Raw genomic sequence first — 20,215 nt, forward strand, 5'->3', positions numbered from 1 at the left:
GTTTAATGGACAATTCATCAGAAAGAATATGGTATTTCTTTCATTATGCATCTTAGTTATTTCTCTCTTGATGCTGAGACAAATTCCTCAAACCCAAAGTTAAAGGAGGAAAGGATTATTTAGCTCACAGTTTGTAGAGGTTTCAGTCCATAATTGTCCACCTCCAACGCAATGTGGCACATGGCAGAGGGGCAATGGTTTATAGCAGAAGAAGACAATAAAAGCAACAAGAGAGAAAGAGAGAGAGAGAGAGAGAGAAGCCTCTTTCTGTCCCTTATATTGTGTCCAGTCTACCAGGATTAGGGTGGTGTCAGGCTAATCTGTGGACTGATCCAGCAATCACCTACCCAGTACCATTAATCCAAGCACTGCACTGCAAATCAATCACACACTCTAGATTCAACCACATCTAAAGGAACTCTATGACTGCATGAAGCTTGAGGGACTGTCTAGGCACAAACCATAACATTAGGCAAACATTAGTCTCATACATTTCACAGCATTATGCTACGGTAAGTGGTTAGAATTTGATCATATTCACTAATACCTATTTTACTAAATCTTTTTTTTTTTTCAAGAATGTACCTTTCATGAACAAATTTCTGACATAGAAAATTATCTGAGCCAAGCATCCAGCCTGATAGAAGCCATCTTTAAAGTACTGTACCATTGTAATTATTCTCCACAAGTATTTGGAAATGTTTTTGTGAGTTACATGGAAGAAGAACAACTATGGGACATCTTATATAACATTCCAGGTATGAGAAACTTAATGTTTGTATGTGAAGTGCCTAATAGGTACTTCAAATACCTATAAAGATGTTTTAAAACTTTCATGGATATTGGGTTTGCTGAATCCGCTTTTGTAAAAGTTCATCTTACATCTTTTCATTACAAAGTTTCTGTAGCAAATCATCAACTATTAGTTTCTGTCCAACTTAATATACTTGGGGTATATGATTAATACTTCAAGGAAGTTGAAGAGAAAAATTATGTAATGGAGATTTTTTTAATTTTTAAGAAGTGTTCTATCATAAAGATTTAATTTTTACATTAGATTATGTTTTTCCTCTTAGCTTATGTTACCAAGATGTGAAAAATATTTTGTTAATCTTTGCCTCATTTTTTTAACAAACCGATGGAATAAACTGTTGGTCATTTTTCTTGATATATAATGCATTTCTTATTATGACCATCATATCTTTTTTAGTCAAGACAAACACATTCTATGATTCCTTTAGTGGTGGTGTGTTTTCTCCATCTGTATTGTTCTTCAGCTTTCAGCTAGAGAGGATGTGTAGGACAGTGCAGGCTGCACATCAGAACCGGAGGTGCTGATGGGGTACCCCACCTTCAGGCCAGGCACAGGTTTTCACATTATAATCCCACATATCTCCATATTTAATGGAGAGGATGAGAACCTGAGTCATTATGTTTCATCTTCCCTTTGTCATTATCCCTGCAAATAGCAGCAGATAACTTTAGGTAATGGTTTCAAAAAAAATCTGAATCTGTTACTTAAAGGTCTTACAATAGTGATCTCCTTTAAAATTTTATCTCCTGGTTTCCAAGCATTACCTCACTGCTTTTGGTTTGCCCAAAGGAACAGAAGATTCCTAAGTAGGAAAACTGATTAGAACTTGTGCTTCTGATGTGGTGTTTATTGAACTGAAAGAAAACCAGTTGTTCAACCAATATTAAAGCTAATCTTGAACACCCTAAGGTGTGTTTACTTTTCTTCTTAGGGAATTAATAATTGTATTGTCTTACAAGACTGTAAAGATTCTGTTGCCCTCATGCTTCAACATCTGTATCCTTCAACTATTAAGTTCCTCAACCACTTTTGACTGTCAGTTCAGAACTACTGAAAATGACCTAGAAGGTATCAGTGGACTTGAAGGTATGGCAAGTGAGAATAAAACTGGACTTGTTCCTAACTTGTCTTCTGTTTCTCTACACACTGAGCAAAGTCTCCTCTAGGCAGCCAGACAGATCTCTAGAAATAAGTTTTACTGATATCATATAGTCTGAATTGTGTGGAGAGGCCCAAAGGAGCAGAAGTTCACATCGGTGAAGCTCCTTGGCCTTTGTACAAGTCATTTCTCCATAAATATCATTGTAAAATATACTCTGTATGTTGAATATTCTCTGGAGCCTGAGACCTGCAGTGGTCCTAAGGGACTGTATCTTTGTCCTTTCTCTGCCAACAGTTTCAAAAGTTTTCCTTTTCCTCTGTTACCAATCATGGTTATTTTAAAGAGCACTAATAAGGTAGTGCAATGTGTTAATTCATAACAAAATTAATCCTTTTATTATGACTCACGTTTCCTTTGAAACTAAAAGATGTTAAAAGGAAATACATCTGAGACGCATAATTATAATCTCACAATATTTGCATTTTAACCCTCATAGATCCATGCTTTAATAAATATAATTGACCTACCCAGACAACTGTCTTACATGGCTAAAAAACATCAATGGTGTATTTTCTTCCAGATGAAACACTGTCAAAGATTTCAGCATAGCTTACCCACAGTACATCAGGGTCTTACTATTTTACAATGGAAATGCTAAGATGAAGTAGCCAATACCCTCATCTTACTGCTGAGTAAACAAAGGCAGGAGACATTAAGATAGTTTAGTTAAGATGGACAGTATCGGAGCAAGAAACCAGATCTCCTATCTCATACTCTATGTTATTTCCCCTTAGTTTTTCAACTAGACTACATATTTTAAGTCATTTGCTTTATGAATACTAGTTCAGTGATGAAATATACAATCTGATTTTATAACTAGAAATCCAACACATTAACTCTTTAGAATGAACATGAGCTAGGGAAGGAAAGCAAAAATGACAATACCTATTTTAAAAGATGATAAAGGACAGATATATAAAATAATTGTTAGGGACCTACAATAGATATTGAAAAACCAGTGCACTCCATAAAAATCAGATTTGGTGGCACTCATGTCAGGACTAACCCAAACAGGCTTGTAAATGAAGAAAATATTATCAAAAATGGCCTGTGCGATATTATTATAATACACTCAACAAGTACTGCTAGGCCCCTCACTATGGCATTGGGCTTGCTTTTGTTTTCTGGGTCAGTTTTCTTAACTCTCTCACAGCCTTTGGGAAGAAGGATTTCAATGACTTAGCAAAGCATCCCAATTAAACTTTGAGATCCCAAGTTTTGCTTTGTTTCTGTACTCATTTTCCTTAGCCTCATAAAAACCTTTAAGAAGCACTTTTCAGAATGCATTTATATGCCGAACTGTTTTTTTGTTGCTAAAATTAATTGACCTTTGTATTAGGCATAGCAATTTTCTGTTATCTACATACATACCTGCACCATAGTGTGGGTAAGTGTGACATGTAAATTTTCAGAAATTAAGAGATCATTTCTGTTCTGAATTGTAGTCATTTCTCCAGAGACTTTTATTTGCTCATCCACGCAATGCTTGTATTTATAACCTGCTTTTAAAATTCTCTATTAGGTATAATATATACCATAACATTTACTCATTTCTAATGAAAACTCCAATACATTTGACCAATAAACCTGTGTGATGACTATGAGTGTAAACCTGTGTGATGACTACCATAATAAAGACAGAGCGTTCTCCTCACCTCCAAAAGTTCTTGCATCCCACTTTATACTCAATTCTTTCAACTTCCAATCTTGGAAGATGCTGATAATGTTTTGTACCATGGTTATTTTTAAAACTATCCTAGAATCTCATATAAATAGAAATCTATTTATCTTTTGTATCAGGCTTCTTTTGTTTACATTATGCTTTTTTAATAGTTCGTTTTTTTTCCTCTGCTGATTAGTATCACTGAGTAGTAGTCTCTGTTTTATCCATTCATCACTACTTACCTGCTTTACAAAATAGTCGTATCTTTTTCCATTACCACCAATAATGTATGAGAATTTTGTTTTCTTCATATCCGTGCCAATACTAGGAACTGTCTTTTTGGTTTTGTCAGTCTAAAGTATGTCTAGTGATAGTTTTTTTTTTTGTTTGTTTTTCTCTGGTACCGGGAACCAAACTCACGACCTTGCGCTTGCCAGGCAGGCGCTTTGCCGCTGAGCTAAATCCCCAGCCCCTCTAGTGATAGTTTTAATTCATATTCCCTTCAGGATTAATGAAAGCAAGTACTTCTTCATGTTCTTAATGGCCATTTAAAAGAATTCTTTTGTAGCATGTCTATTCAAAACTTTCCCTTTATTAATTCCGTTGTTTGTCTCATTGAGTTGTAAAGAATATTTTCTATATTCTACACATAAGTCCTTTTTCAGATACATGCATCAATAACTTTTTACGAGTCTGTGGTTATCTTTTGATTTTCTTAGCAAGGTCTTTTGCTAGAGAGATGTTTAGTATATCCTTGCCTTCCTACTTATTAGCTGGCCCATCACTTTCTATCTGGTTTGTCAATTTCCTTGTATCTCAATAAAATGAGAGCCAGATCCTGTCCAAATTTCAATGTCTTATTTGTATTATCTAAACTTTTTTTTTTTTCTGGTACCAGGAATCGAACTCATGACCTTGCTTTTGCCAGGTAGGCACTGTGCCACTGACTTAATCTCCAGCCCCTATCATCTAAACTTTTGAAGCACCAAATAAGTTTTATTTTTCTTTTGACAAATTATGCTCATGTATTTTCAGAGGATTTTTAAATGATTCTTTGTTACTTCTGGCTGCCCAATTACTTATAACTTATCAGTAAACCTTATTTCCAATAGCTCCTAATTAATCAATATATTAGTAGCATGTTTTTCATACTAAAACTTTTGCTTAGCAATACATTTTTATTCCCATGGTGTGTGTGTGTGTGTGTGTGTGTGTGTCTGTGTTACTGGAATTGAACTCAGGGTCTTTCACTGAGCTACATCTCCAACTCTCCACTTCTCTGTTTTGAAACAGGCTCTGGGTAATTCACTAAGTTGCTCCAACTTGGAGACTGAGCTCCAACTTGCAATTTTCCTGCCCCCGCCTACCTAAATGCTGCAATTGTAGGCATGTGCTACCATGTGTGGCTCTGTTCCTTTTATAATGTCAGACTAGGTTATTCTTTGTCAAACACAGGATAACATCTTTCTTAAAAGTTGCTTGAAAAACTACCACTAAATTGCTTTTTCCCTATGTATTCAAAATGATAGAAATTTAAAAATAAAAGTAATAAAGTTTTCTATGCTTTGCCTGATCTATCATTATCAAATTTTAAGATTGTACTGATAAAAAATTGACAGTGTCTTAAGCAAAACGTGTCGATCCATGAACTGTTTGGTTTCTATCATTCTTAGAATTGCTGTTGAAGACTGAGGCTCATTTTCGATTTAAGACCATCATTCCCCCTCTCTCTAAGGACTTCTGATTACTATGCTGTGAAAGAAAGCAGCAGAATCACTGCTTTTATTGATCTTTTTATGTACTTGGCTCTGAAATATTTGTTATTTTCCTTTTAGGATTTTAAATAGAGACGTAGAAGGTAAAAACTAAGGAAGACCACAAATATCGTCTTGTCCTGCTCCTCTTGCCCTCTCTGCTTATGGTTGTATAGATAAGGATGGGGGCGCCCCTCCTAGATTAGATAGAGTTTCCTTATTTTTAAAATTGATTTGAAATATTAGAAAAGGAGAGGAGAAAGCATGGATTCTTTCTATTTATTTTTATTAATTTGTAAATTTTTATTAGTGCATGTTGGGGGCAAAGCTGTCTGTACCTCAGGTATGTAAGGCAGGGTCACTGCCTGTCTTGAGTTTAGCAGAGTCGCATGAGGAGAGTACACAGCTGAGGGAGCTGATGCACAAAGTGGCTTGCCCTTCCCTTGAGAGAATACAGACACTTCCCCTCTTGTTCCCTGTGTAACTACCAAGGCACGATACTTTGCTGAAGATTAGCTGTTCTTCCTGTTCTAAATCATACTCTCTCCTTAAATGCTCTGTAAACATCAGCCTTCTGCTGAGTGTTAGAAATAAACGTGCCGCAGTTGTTGGGCAGTCCTTTCTCCCATCAGGAGAGGCGCTCCAGTTGATCTCAGCTTTCGGAGTCTTGACTCTTATATTTTTCCCATCCTCCACTGTCCTCCTTCTGGAGTTTCAAGGGCTGTGCTGGACTGGGAAAGTACATGTTTGTGGCACAGGCAATATAAAGTCATCTTGGCAAGTGGGTACATGTACATAAAACAGCTTGGTTCTTTTTAAAGTCCCTTCCCTTTCCTTCCCCACCCTCTCCCTCCTCCTCTAATTCTCCTTTCCCCATTTTCATTCCTGTTCATATTATTAGTCTTAACTCATGTTTATGGCATATAATACTTACATTCACTGAGGTGATTAGACTCTTATTCAAAGCTTATCCTCATTCTACTTACTTCTCTTTCCTCTCCTTCTCACCCCTCACTCTTGGTCTCTTGGACCCCTTCCCATGTGCAAGAGATCCATCCCCTGGTCTCCTTCTATCCATCCTTTATTATTCTCTTTGTGTGTACTCTGCCTTGCACAATGAGAGATGCCGTATAGTATTTAAGCTTGTGTGTCTGGTGTATTTCACTCAACATTGTGTGTTTCAGGTATAGCGATTTTCCTACACATGCCTCAAATTTGTCTTTTTCTTTAAATTACATGGTTCAATCTGAATTTTATGTTTCTTCACTTTCATTTCAGTTACTTTAACATGAAACCTGAAATTATATATGACAAAATATCAATAATAAAAACATTATCTTTTTGAATGATGCTTTCTCTTGCTTCTCTCCTTTATGCTGATAATCAAGGATTAAAATTGTGGGCTTTAGCTGTTGGTTTGGGGATATTATTGTGTTCTTTCTGTACGATGTGTCTTGACAATCTAGGTACTCTAACCTGAGAATGAGTATGACTCTGACAGTGCATTGCTTCCACACATGTACCTTTACTTACCTTCTTTTCTCTATCCCCTCTTCTTTCCATTTCTCTTTTCCTTCCTTCTTTACCTGCATCTCTCCCTGCCACAGACATCTGTAGATATTGCTTAATCCTCCCTATAGTATGAAGTCCTCAAGATGGTTTAGGGCATCATACCCAATAACTATTGTGAAACTCAACACTATAACACTGTAACTTTCCCAAAAACCTCTTATCTTGGGTATTAATAATATGTAACATTTACATAGTTGCTATGCCAGTTACTTACTGTTCAAAATACTTAATTTTTATAAATTAGTTTAATTTTCAAATAATTTTTGAGGTAAATTATTTTCTCTATAATTTTCAATACCTGGATTTTATTTTATAGACAATAAACATGCCTTTTTTAACAAAAGAAAACAGAAGTATGTCTGGTTTCCTCGAATTTTTGAGGTAACTAAAATGTATTTAGTCCATAGCGCCAGAGTTCAGTCAAGATGAATAATAATTGATAGAGGAAGAAGTGCATCTACTAGTGCCTTGTGATGAGTTCAAATTTTGAAATATCATCAAGAAGATGGACAGTTCTATCCTATACCATTTTTATAAAGTGTACAATGTTGCTTAATTCATGGTGATGCTGTGTTAAAAAGTTAAACTCAATATTTGATATTACGAAGAACATCTTTCTCCATGATGGTTTTAACAATGGACCATTATTAAATAAATGAGTCCCTTGAGAAATATTACCTGAGAACATGAAGTGTAGAGGAGAACATTTTTTTTCTGTATGGATTCCAGTGATGGTTTCAGGACTCTCTAGTCATATTAAATGTCAAACAAGTAACCAAAGGTTTTATTGCACACATAGTGCAAATCATATATATTCATTGTGGGTAATACATACAAAGGTGGCAGGAAGGCAGGATAAAAGTGAGGGAAGGAAGGAAGAAGAGAAAGAAGGGAGAAGAGCAAAAGAAGAAGGAAAGGAAAATATTATTTAAAGCCCCATTATTGATAGTCACCATTGGCATTAGAAAGTTCATAGACATATAGTATTTTGAAATAAAAATGGTATGTCATAATCTCTTCTAACCTGTTTTTTTCTAACTACACAGTATTTGGCTGTGTTGTACAGTTACTATGCCAAAGTTAATTAAACAAATCACCTTTTGTTGAATATTTGAATAATTTTAATCTTTTATATATTATTTGTATATTCTTATTTAATTTCTTAGTATTAATTCCTACAAATGGTATTGACTCAACAGGCAAGTAAAATATTAAAGCTTTTGATATTATTGCCATGTTGTCATTTAAGAAGGTCATGCAATTTATATTCCACCAGCAGAATCCAAATTTTCAGCAAAGGTTGCTATTTACCATTATAGTAATAGTAATGTTTTAATTGCTGGGAAGAAGGAATTTGCTTAAATGCTTTTTGAGCTGATTATTAATTATATGAATTCTTGGTTACAATAAGTTCTCCTTGCCTATAACATTGAACTCCATCTTTTTGAAACAGTATCCCCAATTAAATGAGGCACGCTTGATTGCCAGGTTTTGCTAACCATAATATGCCACCTGATTTTAAATTCTCAGTGTGTATGGAGTCCGAGCTGGAGGTCATCCGATGCTTGCGACTGGCTCTGACTGATGCCGTCAAGGGCATCGTACAGCAGGTAATATCCTTAATGAGCTGTGGAAGAACCTATGGAACAGACCTGAACAACCACAGTGTTCCGAATCGTTTGCTGGAGAGCATGCCTAAAGAATGGAATTATATTCCAAAAGAAACAAAAAAGAAAGAATCAAGCAAAGGTAAGTGTGTTTGTTTTTCTTAAAGAAAACTTAACCTGAAGAAGCAATTCTCTAACATGTTCAATTAAGTAATATTTTTGAAAAGTACATGATTGATAAATAATACTAACCTTTCCACCAACCACTTGGGACCCTTAATATTTTTTAAATATGAACCACATGCAGAAGAAAACTACAATTGAAAATGGCTTAAAGATCATAATATGTAACAGGTAGTTCAGAATTTTCTGTGATATTTTCTTTGTGTGTTAATATTCACAATTTGGTTAATTTTGATTAATTTCCTTTAAACCTATTGTATAATCTAAGACATGTACTCTCAAGAAGATTTGTATGACATCCAGCTTAATTGCTAACTATTCTTTCCTTTACAAATTTCCTCTGAAAATTTATTACTTTCTTTTCTCTTGTTAACACAAACACACAGTAGCTTTTAAGTCAGAAATAGCATCCAGTGGCCGAGGATATAGCTCAGTGGCATAAGCACCTACCTGGCAAGGGCAAGGTCCTAAGTTTGATCCCTGATACCAGGAAAAAAAACAAAACAAAACAAAACAAAAAAAAACACCAAAAAAACAAAAATAGCATCCAGTAGTAATGAGGTAACTACAGTATTTTCCTCATTACTTTGGTTCTGAGTTTACTGTATTGCTTTTTGAGAGCAGTGCATCCACCAAATATACTTAAGAATCCTTTCTCATATACATTATTCATCTATTTTGCTAATCAAGTTTTCTCTTCTTAAATGGTCATTTCCTACCTACATATTTTCATTTTCCCAAAGCTCGTTTGGATATATATCATATGTCTATATCTATACATCTTTTTTGGTTTTCTAAAATAAACTTTCCATTTCCATATTTATCTTTGAAGGAGGATATTTTTCTCATCAACTCTAAGAAAACTTTTGACAATAAAATATTCCAGCTAAACCCAGAGAAGGCAGTTGAAGGGACTGGTCTTTCTTTCATTTTTCTCTATGGCTCTTAGCCAGTGACCTTATATTACAAACTCAAATCAATTACCTACCTGTGACCTTTCATAGTAATGGTTTCATTCTGTCCAAGCCCTATTAAACTGCCTTTGAATCTAGTAAAACCATCTAATTGAAACTGGAAAATGTCACCTTTTCATTACTTAAGTTCTTCCTTATTGAAGAGCTGTTGCCATCCCTCCTTCATTCTAGCTTCTGGATATTTCATACATGTCAAGCAAGTCAGCAGACATGATCTATAGTTAGTACATCATGGAACACTAGCAGCACCATTTTGCTTGGAAATTTCCAATTGTTCTCTCATTCATGAATAATTTTGGTTTTTGCAAAGCATTTTGATATTCTTCCATACCATTTCAAAGAGCCTCTAGTTCCAAAAATATGGTTACTTTATTGAAACCAGTTGTAGGGTTTTCCTTACTGAGTAGTATTTTTCATAAAATTATCACTAGAATTACAATATACAGACAGCCAAGAAGACGTCTCAGATCACATAAATATATAGACAATAATGGCTTTATGAACCATGTAGTCCATTCTAGGTGTATATGACAATGGCCAAATTTCACTGTTCTACATTTCTGCTTTCTAAAATACTACAGGGACTTTTATTTTTTTTAATTTTTAAAATTTATTTTTTTATTTTACAGAAAAAAGACCAATAATACAGAATTTCAAGAGAAGATAATAGTAGATTAAAAATGGTTAATATGTTTTGTATTGCTAACTTCAAGGTAATTGCTCAGATTACAAGATACAGGCATGCGTAATTTTTTGTTGTTGTTGTTTGTTTGTTTTTGTTTTTCTCCGGTACCAGGAACTGAACTCACGACCTTGCGCTTGCCAGGCAGGTGCTTTTGCCGCTGAGTTAAATCCCCAGCCCCTGGCATGCGTAATTTATCAAACAATATAAACACAAATTGTTTGTTTCAATGAACTAAAAGAAATCAATAGTATAACTATCTTATCTCTATTTTGTATATATGTATTTTGTTTTCCCTTCCTTCTTTTCTCCTTTTACTCAACCCAGTTGTTCTTTCTTTTTGAGCAGTTGCTTTCCCTTTCACAATATCTGTTGTAGGTTTTGGGTCTTATTTTTTTTTTAGTTTCTTACACTAGAGAGGTTTATACATACGAGTCTGATTTATGTCACTTATGAGTATGGTCTTCAGTTGCATCCATTTACCTATAAAAGCCTTGAGTTTATCCTTCTTTATGGCTGAGTAGTACCTACATTATATTAAAAACTACATCTTTTTTTATCCATTCATTGACAGATGATCATTTGGGTTATTTCCAAGATTTAGCTATTACAAATTGTGCTGCTATAAATATGGGTGCATATATACCACTGTGGTATGATATTTTTTGTTCTTCTGGGAAGATACCCAGAAGGGGAAGAGATGAGTTGAATGGGACCTCTAGTCCTAGTTTTTTGAGGAATCTCCACATGGATTTCCACAGTGGCTGCACCAGTCTATACTCCTACCAACAGTGGAGAAAGGTTCCTTTTTTCCCACAGTCCTGCCAGCATTTGTTGTTGGTTAATTTTATTTTTGATGATAGCTTTTCTTTCTGGGGTGAGTTGGAATCTCAAGGTGTTTTAATTTGCAACTCATGAATGACCAATGACCCATATGTGTAAACATCATATTGTCTCACTCGTGTGAGAACTGAATGAGTAAACAGAGTCCAAATGTACAGTAGATATAGTGAATTGGGAAGAAACTGGTCAAAAGAAAAGATAAACTGTGATGGGGGAAATGGGGAAAAAAAGGAAGGAAGAAGAAAAAAGTGTATTTATACACAGGACAGGTAAGACAGTTGTACAGGTAGTTTCTCTTAGTTCATTGAAAAGAAAGGTCAGTGCTAATATTGTTTGGACAAGATGTCATGCCTATATCTTGTACTCTGAGTAACTACTATGAAGACAACAACGTGCAGTGTTCTAATTATTGTCACTCTCCTACTAGCCTGTTTTGAAATTCCATTATTGCAGGAGCACCCCAATATTGGGGGAAGGCAAAGGGCGGGGAAACCTTTCTCCTTTCTGTGTATGACAGTGCATTAAATTTGTCCTTTGTATTGTAGGATCTGGTTTAACAAAAACTACAAAACATACAAGTTACCTTAAAACACTCCTGTAAGTCAACAACTCACTGTAGTTTAATACTAGAAAACAGTGGAGACCACACAATGAGAGAGCAAAACATTCCACACATTTCCATTACTAGTATAAGCTGTTTCTCAGCCTTGTCATAAGGTCAAACGATGATCTGATCAGGTTTGCCAAAAAATGTGGGAAAATTATTTGAAATATGGCCTCTGATACATTAGTGTGTCGTGTGTATCCCTCCCAAGTGAGCTTCCAGCTGTAGATACCAGCTGGAGATAGTTTGAAGTCATCTTTTTTAAAAATTTCATTTTAAAGAAAAAAAGATGAAAAACAAGCAAAAACATAAAACAAACACAAAGTCAAAAACAAAACAAAAGAAACCATAAAAATGATACAGAATTTCAAAACGAGGTGACAAGAAATTCACCACAGTTGAAATCATCTTGATTAGCAAGAGATTTCAAAACGAAGCTAAAACATGACGACAAACCTTAGTACTTTTTCATTGGTGTTTTAGGTAAAGTGATACATAATGATGTTCCTTGCAAAATTTGCATAAACAATGATATACGTTTAAAGACACCCCTCCCCCCTAGAAGTCTAACTTTCTGAGAAGTGACAAATAGCCTTACCATAGTGAAAAGGACAGAAAGTGGAAAATATTATGGTATTAGGCTAAAATGCATTTTTAAAAATTTCTTTTCTAGCAAATACTATCACATAGAAGACATTGAAGATTTCAAGAGATAAATGTAAATGTAGATTACTAGGGTAGGAGTTTTACCATACAGTTGTGTGAAAGCTCAATTGGCTCTGACATAACCCAGCTGTTATTTGCTCCATTATGTGTGTGCACAAAGAGAACCAGTTTCATTTTGTTTCTTTGATGACAATGAAATAAAAGATGTACCTAGGATGTTTTCTCAACAGTGGATTATTTTTCTATTATTTTTCCCTTTTCTATGGGAAAAGAACCCTTTATGGGAGAATTGCTGGAGTATTTGCTTTAACTGAAATGGTGGATGCTGGAGAGCAAAAACATGAGAAAAATTCACCTATACCTTTTTTCACGTGCAGATTGTTGAGAAGAAAATTGAGAGAAGAAACGCACAAATTGCTCTGGGAAGTCATTAATAAAGTTTGCTGTATAAAACCTAGATGTATGAGCTTTATAAAGACCAGTATCATCCAGAAAAATATCATAGCTGTGCACTTAAGAATTCAGATGTAGAATTTACAAACATGTTTTAAAGTGTAGTGTAAAGATTCATTGATCCTTGAATTTTTTCTTAAAATACAAAACTGAAATATTTTTCAAATTGTTTTCAAGAAAAACTAATTAGCATCACAATTAATGGCTGTTTATTAGTCAAATTTAATAAAAGTTTTACCTGTTAGGTAGGTAACGCTGAAAAAACAAGTGCCATGATTCTGTAAGCACAGCTAGTAGTACTCTGTTCCTTTCATGTGGGTCTATGTGTTTATGCAGTGGCTTTTTCACCAGTGGAGCCATTAGAACATAATATTGAAACAAACTGAACTTGAATCTGACCTCTGTGAAGTGTGAAGCACAGATTTTAAACATAAAAAAGCATATTAAATCACATTATCATCACTCAAAAATTGTTATTGATGCTTTCTTTCACTTGCTGTTTATTTCTTTTTTGTATAGTCTATAATTTATAAGTATGATGTTAAAATAGTGCATGTGTAGGAAGGAAGAAATGATACATGCATAAGCATAACTACCATGTTTTCTTCATCCTAACACATATTTTTTCACACTTTATCAGCTCTGCAATTGGGATGGCATGTATTACATATCGATGGCTTAGGCAGTCAACGTATTTAAATAAAGACAAGAAAATGAGCGTGTGGCAGTGTTAAAGGATCTCTCCCTGGTGTGCTGTTAACATCATCATAGCTTCACAGCCCTTGTGATTAGTAGAATAGATTTATTCATTTGTCATCAGTCTGAAGGTCCTGGTTGGAATTTGCCTTAAACTTTAATGAAGTAGTTGGGGATTTGAGTACCTGATGTCCTCAGACTTTATAAAATATCAGCAGAAGTTCAGGTGTAAAGAGAATTGGTAATCTTTTGCTGATATCTCCTTAGATTGTCAAATGTTTACTCAGTATCTGTGCTTAAACCCTCCTTAGAATAGAGAAAATATAAAATACAATTTTTTAAGTCAAACTCCTGGCAGTAAAATAAGGAGTATGAGACACAAACCCGTAAAGAACAAGATACTGAAAATATTTCAAGCACACAAACAAAAGAGAGTATCTGAATTTGCTTTATCTATATTTTTAAAACATATGCACCTAACCATATTCATTTAAATAAAAAGAAAACATTTATCAAAGAACTCTTTTTTTTAACCATGTCCTGAACTAGATGATTTCACATTCATGAGGCATGTACTGTTGGAATCTGTGGGATCCTCAGAGATTTTTTTACCTGTGCTCCTGAGGAGCTTTCAGTCTAGTTATAAAGACAACTCACAAAAACATAAATGACAATGTGATTGATATAAATAATAGAGACCATGATACAAAAGATAATACAACACGGTCCGTTATGCACCTGGCTACCAATGTGCTCTTATGGACAATACTTTCAAATAAATTCCTAAGAGGGGAGGGGGAGTTCGAAGAATTAAAGAATGTAGGTGAACTCCTAAGAAAGAGGACATTGCACTGAAAGTAATGAGATATTCAGAAGCTTAACAACAGACACGCTTAAAAGCATATCAAAGTCTCAAAGAGAAGGTTCCTGGAAACAGACCGAGGCTGGCTGAGGAGAGTTTGAGAGAGAAATTCTGGAGGCTCGTCTGCTAAGAAAAAGCAGCTAGAATAATTGTAGCTGAGAAATGAGAAAATGAAATTGATAGAACAGTATATTCATCTGTTCTTACCGTTCAGGGGAGGGGCTGGACACCACCTAGAGCATGGAGATGAGTTAGGAGTGTGCTTATGTTGTCCAGGTACCATTTATAAGGAAGAGCTTGAACTAGGTGAGCAGCTTAGGCTGGTTCTCAGCAAAGAGAAAGGGTGGGTCAGATGTAGGGAGCAGGAAGATTTATCAAGGCTGATCATTGGTTGGTTATGAAGGATCAATAGGACATTTAATAGGAAGGAAGGAAGAGAGAGAGAAAGAGGAGAGAAAGGAAGGAAGGAAGGAAGGAAGGAAGGAAGGAAGGAAGGAAGGAAGGAAGGAAGGAATGAAGAAAGGAACGAAGGAAGGAAGGAAGAAAGGAAGAAAGGAAGGAAGGAAGGAGGGAAGGAAGGGAGAGAGTAAAGAAGACCAGCTAATTTCGAAAGCAGACAGTGAACATGGTTATATTGAGTTAATGGTGACTACTGTAGGACGGAGAAGTGGAATGGGGAACAGAGTTAGATTTGTAGTATTGCATCTGCTGGAGGTCCGAGGGGTGGGGGCCTCTCATGAAGGGGCCCTCCGCTTCCCAATGTAGAGCTGGAATGAGCTAACTCAGAACCGAAAGTCTCTGGCACAGAATGAAAAACTCACATAACAAAAGTGAAGCAAAGCAGAAGTTTTACTGATAATATTGCGGGGGCGGTGGGAGCTAGGGGACGGCCTGCCCCACAGCAAGTGAGCTGTACGGCAGGGAGAAGCTAAAGGTGAGTTTCGCAGTCTGATGCCTTTGCCTTGTCCATATTTATAGGGGTAAGCTGATATTCTAAACATAATTATTGCTCTGATTGGTACAATCAGGATCTTAGCCTCTGTTTCTGGAATGATCCAAGGTACACAGGAACACTGGGGACATAGTATGATCTATGTAGTTTCTGAGGTGAGCCAAGATTCACAGGAGCTATGGGCACACAGTTAAAAGTATGCAAAGGTCCTACAAAGGGCACCTTCCGGTATGTCATGTCATGTAAGCATGCAGTTATCACAATTACGCTAGCCACCCAGGTCATGCCCTACACTGCCTACTCCTCCCTAATGGTCCCTAGATTAGGACTGCAACCCCGTAGGAAGGTCAAGACAAAAGATCATAGAATCATGTAGAAGACTGTTGCTCAGTTAGGAGTGATTTTGCTCTCATGGACATGTGACAACGCCTGAAGACAACTGTGGTTGTCACGACTGAGAGGAATGCGGCTGGTTTATAGGGGGTAGAGACCAGAGCTGCTGCTAAATATCTCTCAGTGCACCGGACAATAAAGAATTGTCCTGTACAAAATGGCAGTGGTACTTTGAAGATATCAATATGTAATACAACCACCATTGTTAATTCCCTACCACTTTGTTTGTAACTCTGTGTTGTCTGTATTGTGCTTGTGATATGTTGTAAAATGTTGTATGTCTGTTAATGTTTCCCTCCTTTTATCTTTAAAATAAAAAAAAGAAAATGGCAGTGGTGCCAAGAAAGAGAAAATCTAATCCAGAGAGAAAGAATTGATATATCCTGCAGAGAAACAGCACTAAGCAAGGGAATGCATATAGAATTATCAGCAGAAGGACCAAGGACTGCTTAGCAAATACCCATATTTAAGAGGTGTTAGTAAAAAGTGAAAATAGCCAGAAACACACAAAAAAGAAAGAGGAGTATTCTTAGAGGTAAATATAAACTAGTTTATTAACCCATTTATTTAACAAATATTTACTCAACGGCTCTTACATATGAGGTACTGTGTGATGCAGACATAGTAATGCCCTTTCTGGAACTTTTATTCTAATAGCAGGTGACAGACAGTGAGCAGACAAAGGAGATAATTCTTGGATAGGTGATGGCTAATTAGGCAACAAAATGGTGTCCCATGTTAGATGGGGGCTGGGACTGGGATGGGGCCGGGGAGGCCATGAAGGGAATGCTTTGGATGAGATGGTGAAGCGAGGTTCTCTGAAGTGGTGATGTTTAGGATAGGAATGAAAGGAGGAGGGGCCAATCCTAAGAAGAGCTGGAATGATTCTGTCATGGATTCAGAGGATGGAGGAGAAAGATTTAAGGGGGCCTCAGAAACATCAAAGGCTACACAGAGGTCTAGCAGAATTCCCTTTGCATTTGCTAATGAGGAGGGCAACTGGGTCCTTCAAAGATGAAGTCTTAAAAGGTAGAAATATAAATTATAATGCTGAATTCCCCAGTCTTCACTTATGGAAGCAGAAAAATAATCAAGTATGGGATTTGGGGAATTTTGGGTAATATTGCAGGAAACCCTGGTAGAGCTCTGTCGGAAGATGTCAAAGCACTTGCTTTTCTCAATAATTTTCTCCACAAAAATTAGACGTCCCCACACAACAAAAAACCATGCAGCGATGGACTGCAAATGCTAATATTAATCATACCTTTTCTGTCTTTTCTTCCCCAGGCTTCGCCAGGCTTGCTGCTCAGGCAGTATCTATTGTAATCAGCAAGTTACCTACGGTGATTGCATGTTTGCCTCCCCCAATTAAGTACTTCTTTTTTCTGTCTGAGAGAAAAATGTCAAAAAACTTTGTTGCACAGAAGAAAGCTGGCCTGCTCGTCTGGAACTTGATTGTAATTATACGTCGGATATTTGAGGATGGAAACACTGTGGAACTTTTAGCAGGTGTCTGCCTTGACAGACGGAGTAAGGAAAAGCTTGGCTTAATTTGTGTGTGTTTGGAAAGCATCATGGGAGGGCAAAGTAGTCCTCATCACATGACCCGAAAGGTCATACAGAGCATTCAGCAGCAAAAGCCCGACTGGATTGAACACCAACTGTTGAAAGCAAGGAAGTTAAGCACTGAATGGTAAAGTGATGTTTTCTTACACTGAGTTTCATCAAATACTTTCACAGTAACAAAACGACCAGTCCACAACAAAAAACAAAATATTGTCAGATGGGCAGCAGTGGTCATTTGGCTAGAGTCATGGGAACCTTGATGAATATAGAGAAAGATAAGTATCCCATTCACATGGGACTGTTAGACGTTCCTTGTCTTCTTAAAATTTGAACCCCACTGATACACAGGAACTCTATACTTGTTTAGCCACCATCTTAAGGTTTCTGATTAAAAGGGTGGTAGTTAAACCCAAGAGAATTTAGTTTCACTCCTTCTCAATGTGCAAACAGGTATCTAGTGGATAGCCTGGAGCATTTTGTAAATGGAGTGGGCAAGGAGATTAAATTAAGAAAGAATTAATGGATATAAAAGGCTTTTTATTGCTTTCTGTGTACCTGATTGTCAAAAAGGTACACATTTTTCATCTGGTAATGTAAGAATCCCAGAGGGCACCTGGGGCATATCACACTCGAGCTATAAACATACCCAGATGTTTCGGTATGAAAATGTCAGCCTTCTCATAGTTTTGTCATCAAGATCTAAGTGATTTGTGGTATCACACAGATTTTTAAGGGTCTCTCATGCATTTAAATATGTACATAGAGATCACCTGTCTTAAAATTAGCCTTCAGGTACAGAATTGCATGCTACTGATAAATTTTGATTCAGCTGGGGTACAGATCACTAAGTCAGACTGTTTTAAGTACCTCCCTCCACACACTGTCCCCCATACTTTTAAAGTATGTTCTTATTGCTTGATGCTAGTATAACTTTCTTCCTGAAACAACTGAAAGGCACTTGAAACATGCCTACTCTTACTAGTAGATGATATTGGTAAAGAGACCAGGCTTTAGGGTCAGAGGGGCAAATACAACTTCTTGTAAATGTATCACCATCTTCTGCAGGTTATTGAATCTCTCAAAGCCTCAGTCTCAACACTGATACCAAGCTGACGGACTCATATAGAAAAATTATGTAACATTCACAAAGTTCTTGGCATCAGTTCTTCAAGCCAGACAAGCTCTTATTATTTATAAACTCAGCTAGGCACATTGTACTCACTGGTTAATATTATAACTTATATTCTTTACTTGCCTATGTTAATCTATAAGACCATGTATTAATCTATATGGTGAAAGCAGGTAATCCTTATTTTCTTGATCTTGTAATACTGACTTCGAGAACATCAGTCAGGCAAATGCTATGTAACATTGACAGTGACCTTCATCTTTATATTTGCATTCAATACCAATTTATAGGCTTTAATCCAGAGACTAAAAGATTAAGGCCTGATGTCATTATGCATGGCAGTGGTTATAAAAGAGACATTAAAATAGTAGATGTCATTACAGTTACAAAGTTAAATTGGTATACTTTAGGATACTATCTCATACCATACCATACCATACCATACCATACCATACCATACCATACCATACCATACCACACTATGCTATACTTCAGAGTTAGGAGCCCTCTATCACATAAGAGATATTTAAAGCAGTGTCTAGGTGATATAACTCAGGCCCTATGCAGGAATCCATGAGTTAAAATTTTTATTTTGAAGCTCATTATAAGTTTTATAAACAATACCATGACTAGTATCTCCTATAATAGGAAGTCGTCTAGCTAATATTTAGTTGATTCACTCTGAGTCAAAAGATCACTTAGCTCTCTATTATGGCATGTACCAAAAATGAAGAATTGCTTATTTTTTTAAAAAGTTACAGCCTTCAAAAGTTCTGAAAGATTAGTTAGCATGATACTGTGTCTTTCTCACTTTCTCAAATGACAAAACAATACAAAAAAATACAAGCTTGAAGTTATCTATTTACGTGAATTTGAAAAAGTTAAATTTGACCTCACCTTGGTAACAGTCTCTTACAGAATCTGGGCACTAAGGAATGCTTCTTCTTAACTTTGCTTTCAAATTGATTATCTGATACACACATGAAATTCTGCATCTAAATATTTTTCATGAATTGGTGATCATTAATTCATAGCTCTGCAGTGTAAGGAGAATGTGTTTCAATTTATGATGTCTGTATTAGGTAGAGAGTTACTTAGGCTTTCCCATAGAGTTTTAAAAAATAGTGTTATGTCAGCATTTGTACCAATACAGTTTTTCTGTTAAAATAAGTCAAATCTTAATTCCTCAAGATTATTTTGGAACTGCATGGCATCCTTCAGCTAAATTTCTTTCCCCTGCATGCAGATTTGTTTGATTTTATGGAAATGGTGAAAGTAACTGCAGTCACTTGAAAAGGTGGTAGCTGTAAGCATTGCCTGTCCCACATCCTGCCCTGCAAGCATTACTATTCATTAAAATAACCTTCACTTTGTAGTAACTCACAGGCTGTAAACAGTCGACTTAGATTCTGGAGAACACGCAGCCCAAAAAGTAGAGGAATGTCTGTCTTTGCAAAGTAATTTGTCGAGTTGAAGATTATTGTTTTTCATCATGGTGACCCTGACGTGGCTGGCTGGGTGCATATACAGATTAAGATTAATGCAGTTATTCCTTGGCTAAGGTCTGCCTCTTTCAGGGCACATTCTCCCTAATGACATGATTGATAGGCAGTCCCAAATCCAGAGAGGAACTCATTAAT

At 36.1% G+C, this 20,215-nt stretch overlaps 1 protein-coding gene across 8 annotated transcripts in view; it reads left to right on the forward strand.

Annotated features, from left to right (window-relative positions):
• The window catches only part of Kiaa0825 (KIAA0825 ortholog), a 384,762-nt gene that overhangs the window by 148,656 nt on the left and 215,891 nt on the right, over positions 1-20,215 (forward strand). For all 8 annotated transcript variants that reach the window (XM_005382250.2, XM_013512985.1, XM_005382255.2 and 5 more), the window contains exons 14-16: positions 579-758; positions 8,496-8,714; positions 17,168-17,573. In XM_005382250.2, coding sequence (XP_005382307.1) covers positions 579-758; positions 8,496-8,714; positions 17,168-17,573 — 805 coding nt within the window. The remainder of the gene's footprint in view (positions 1-578; positions 759-8,495; positions 8,715-17,167; positions 17,574-20,215) is intronic.

Source organism: Chinchilla lanigera, unplaced genomic scaffold (genome assembly GCF_000276665.1).
Source record: "Chinchilla lanigera isolate Chin_1 unplaced genomic scaffold, ChiLan1.0 scaffold00017, whole genome shotgun sequence".
NCBI lineage: Eukaryota > Metazoa > Chordata > Mammalia > Rodentia > Chinchillidae > Chinchilla > Chinchilla lanigera.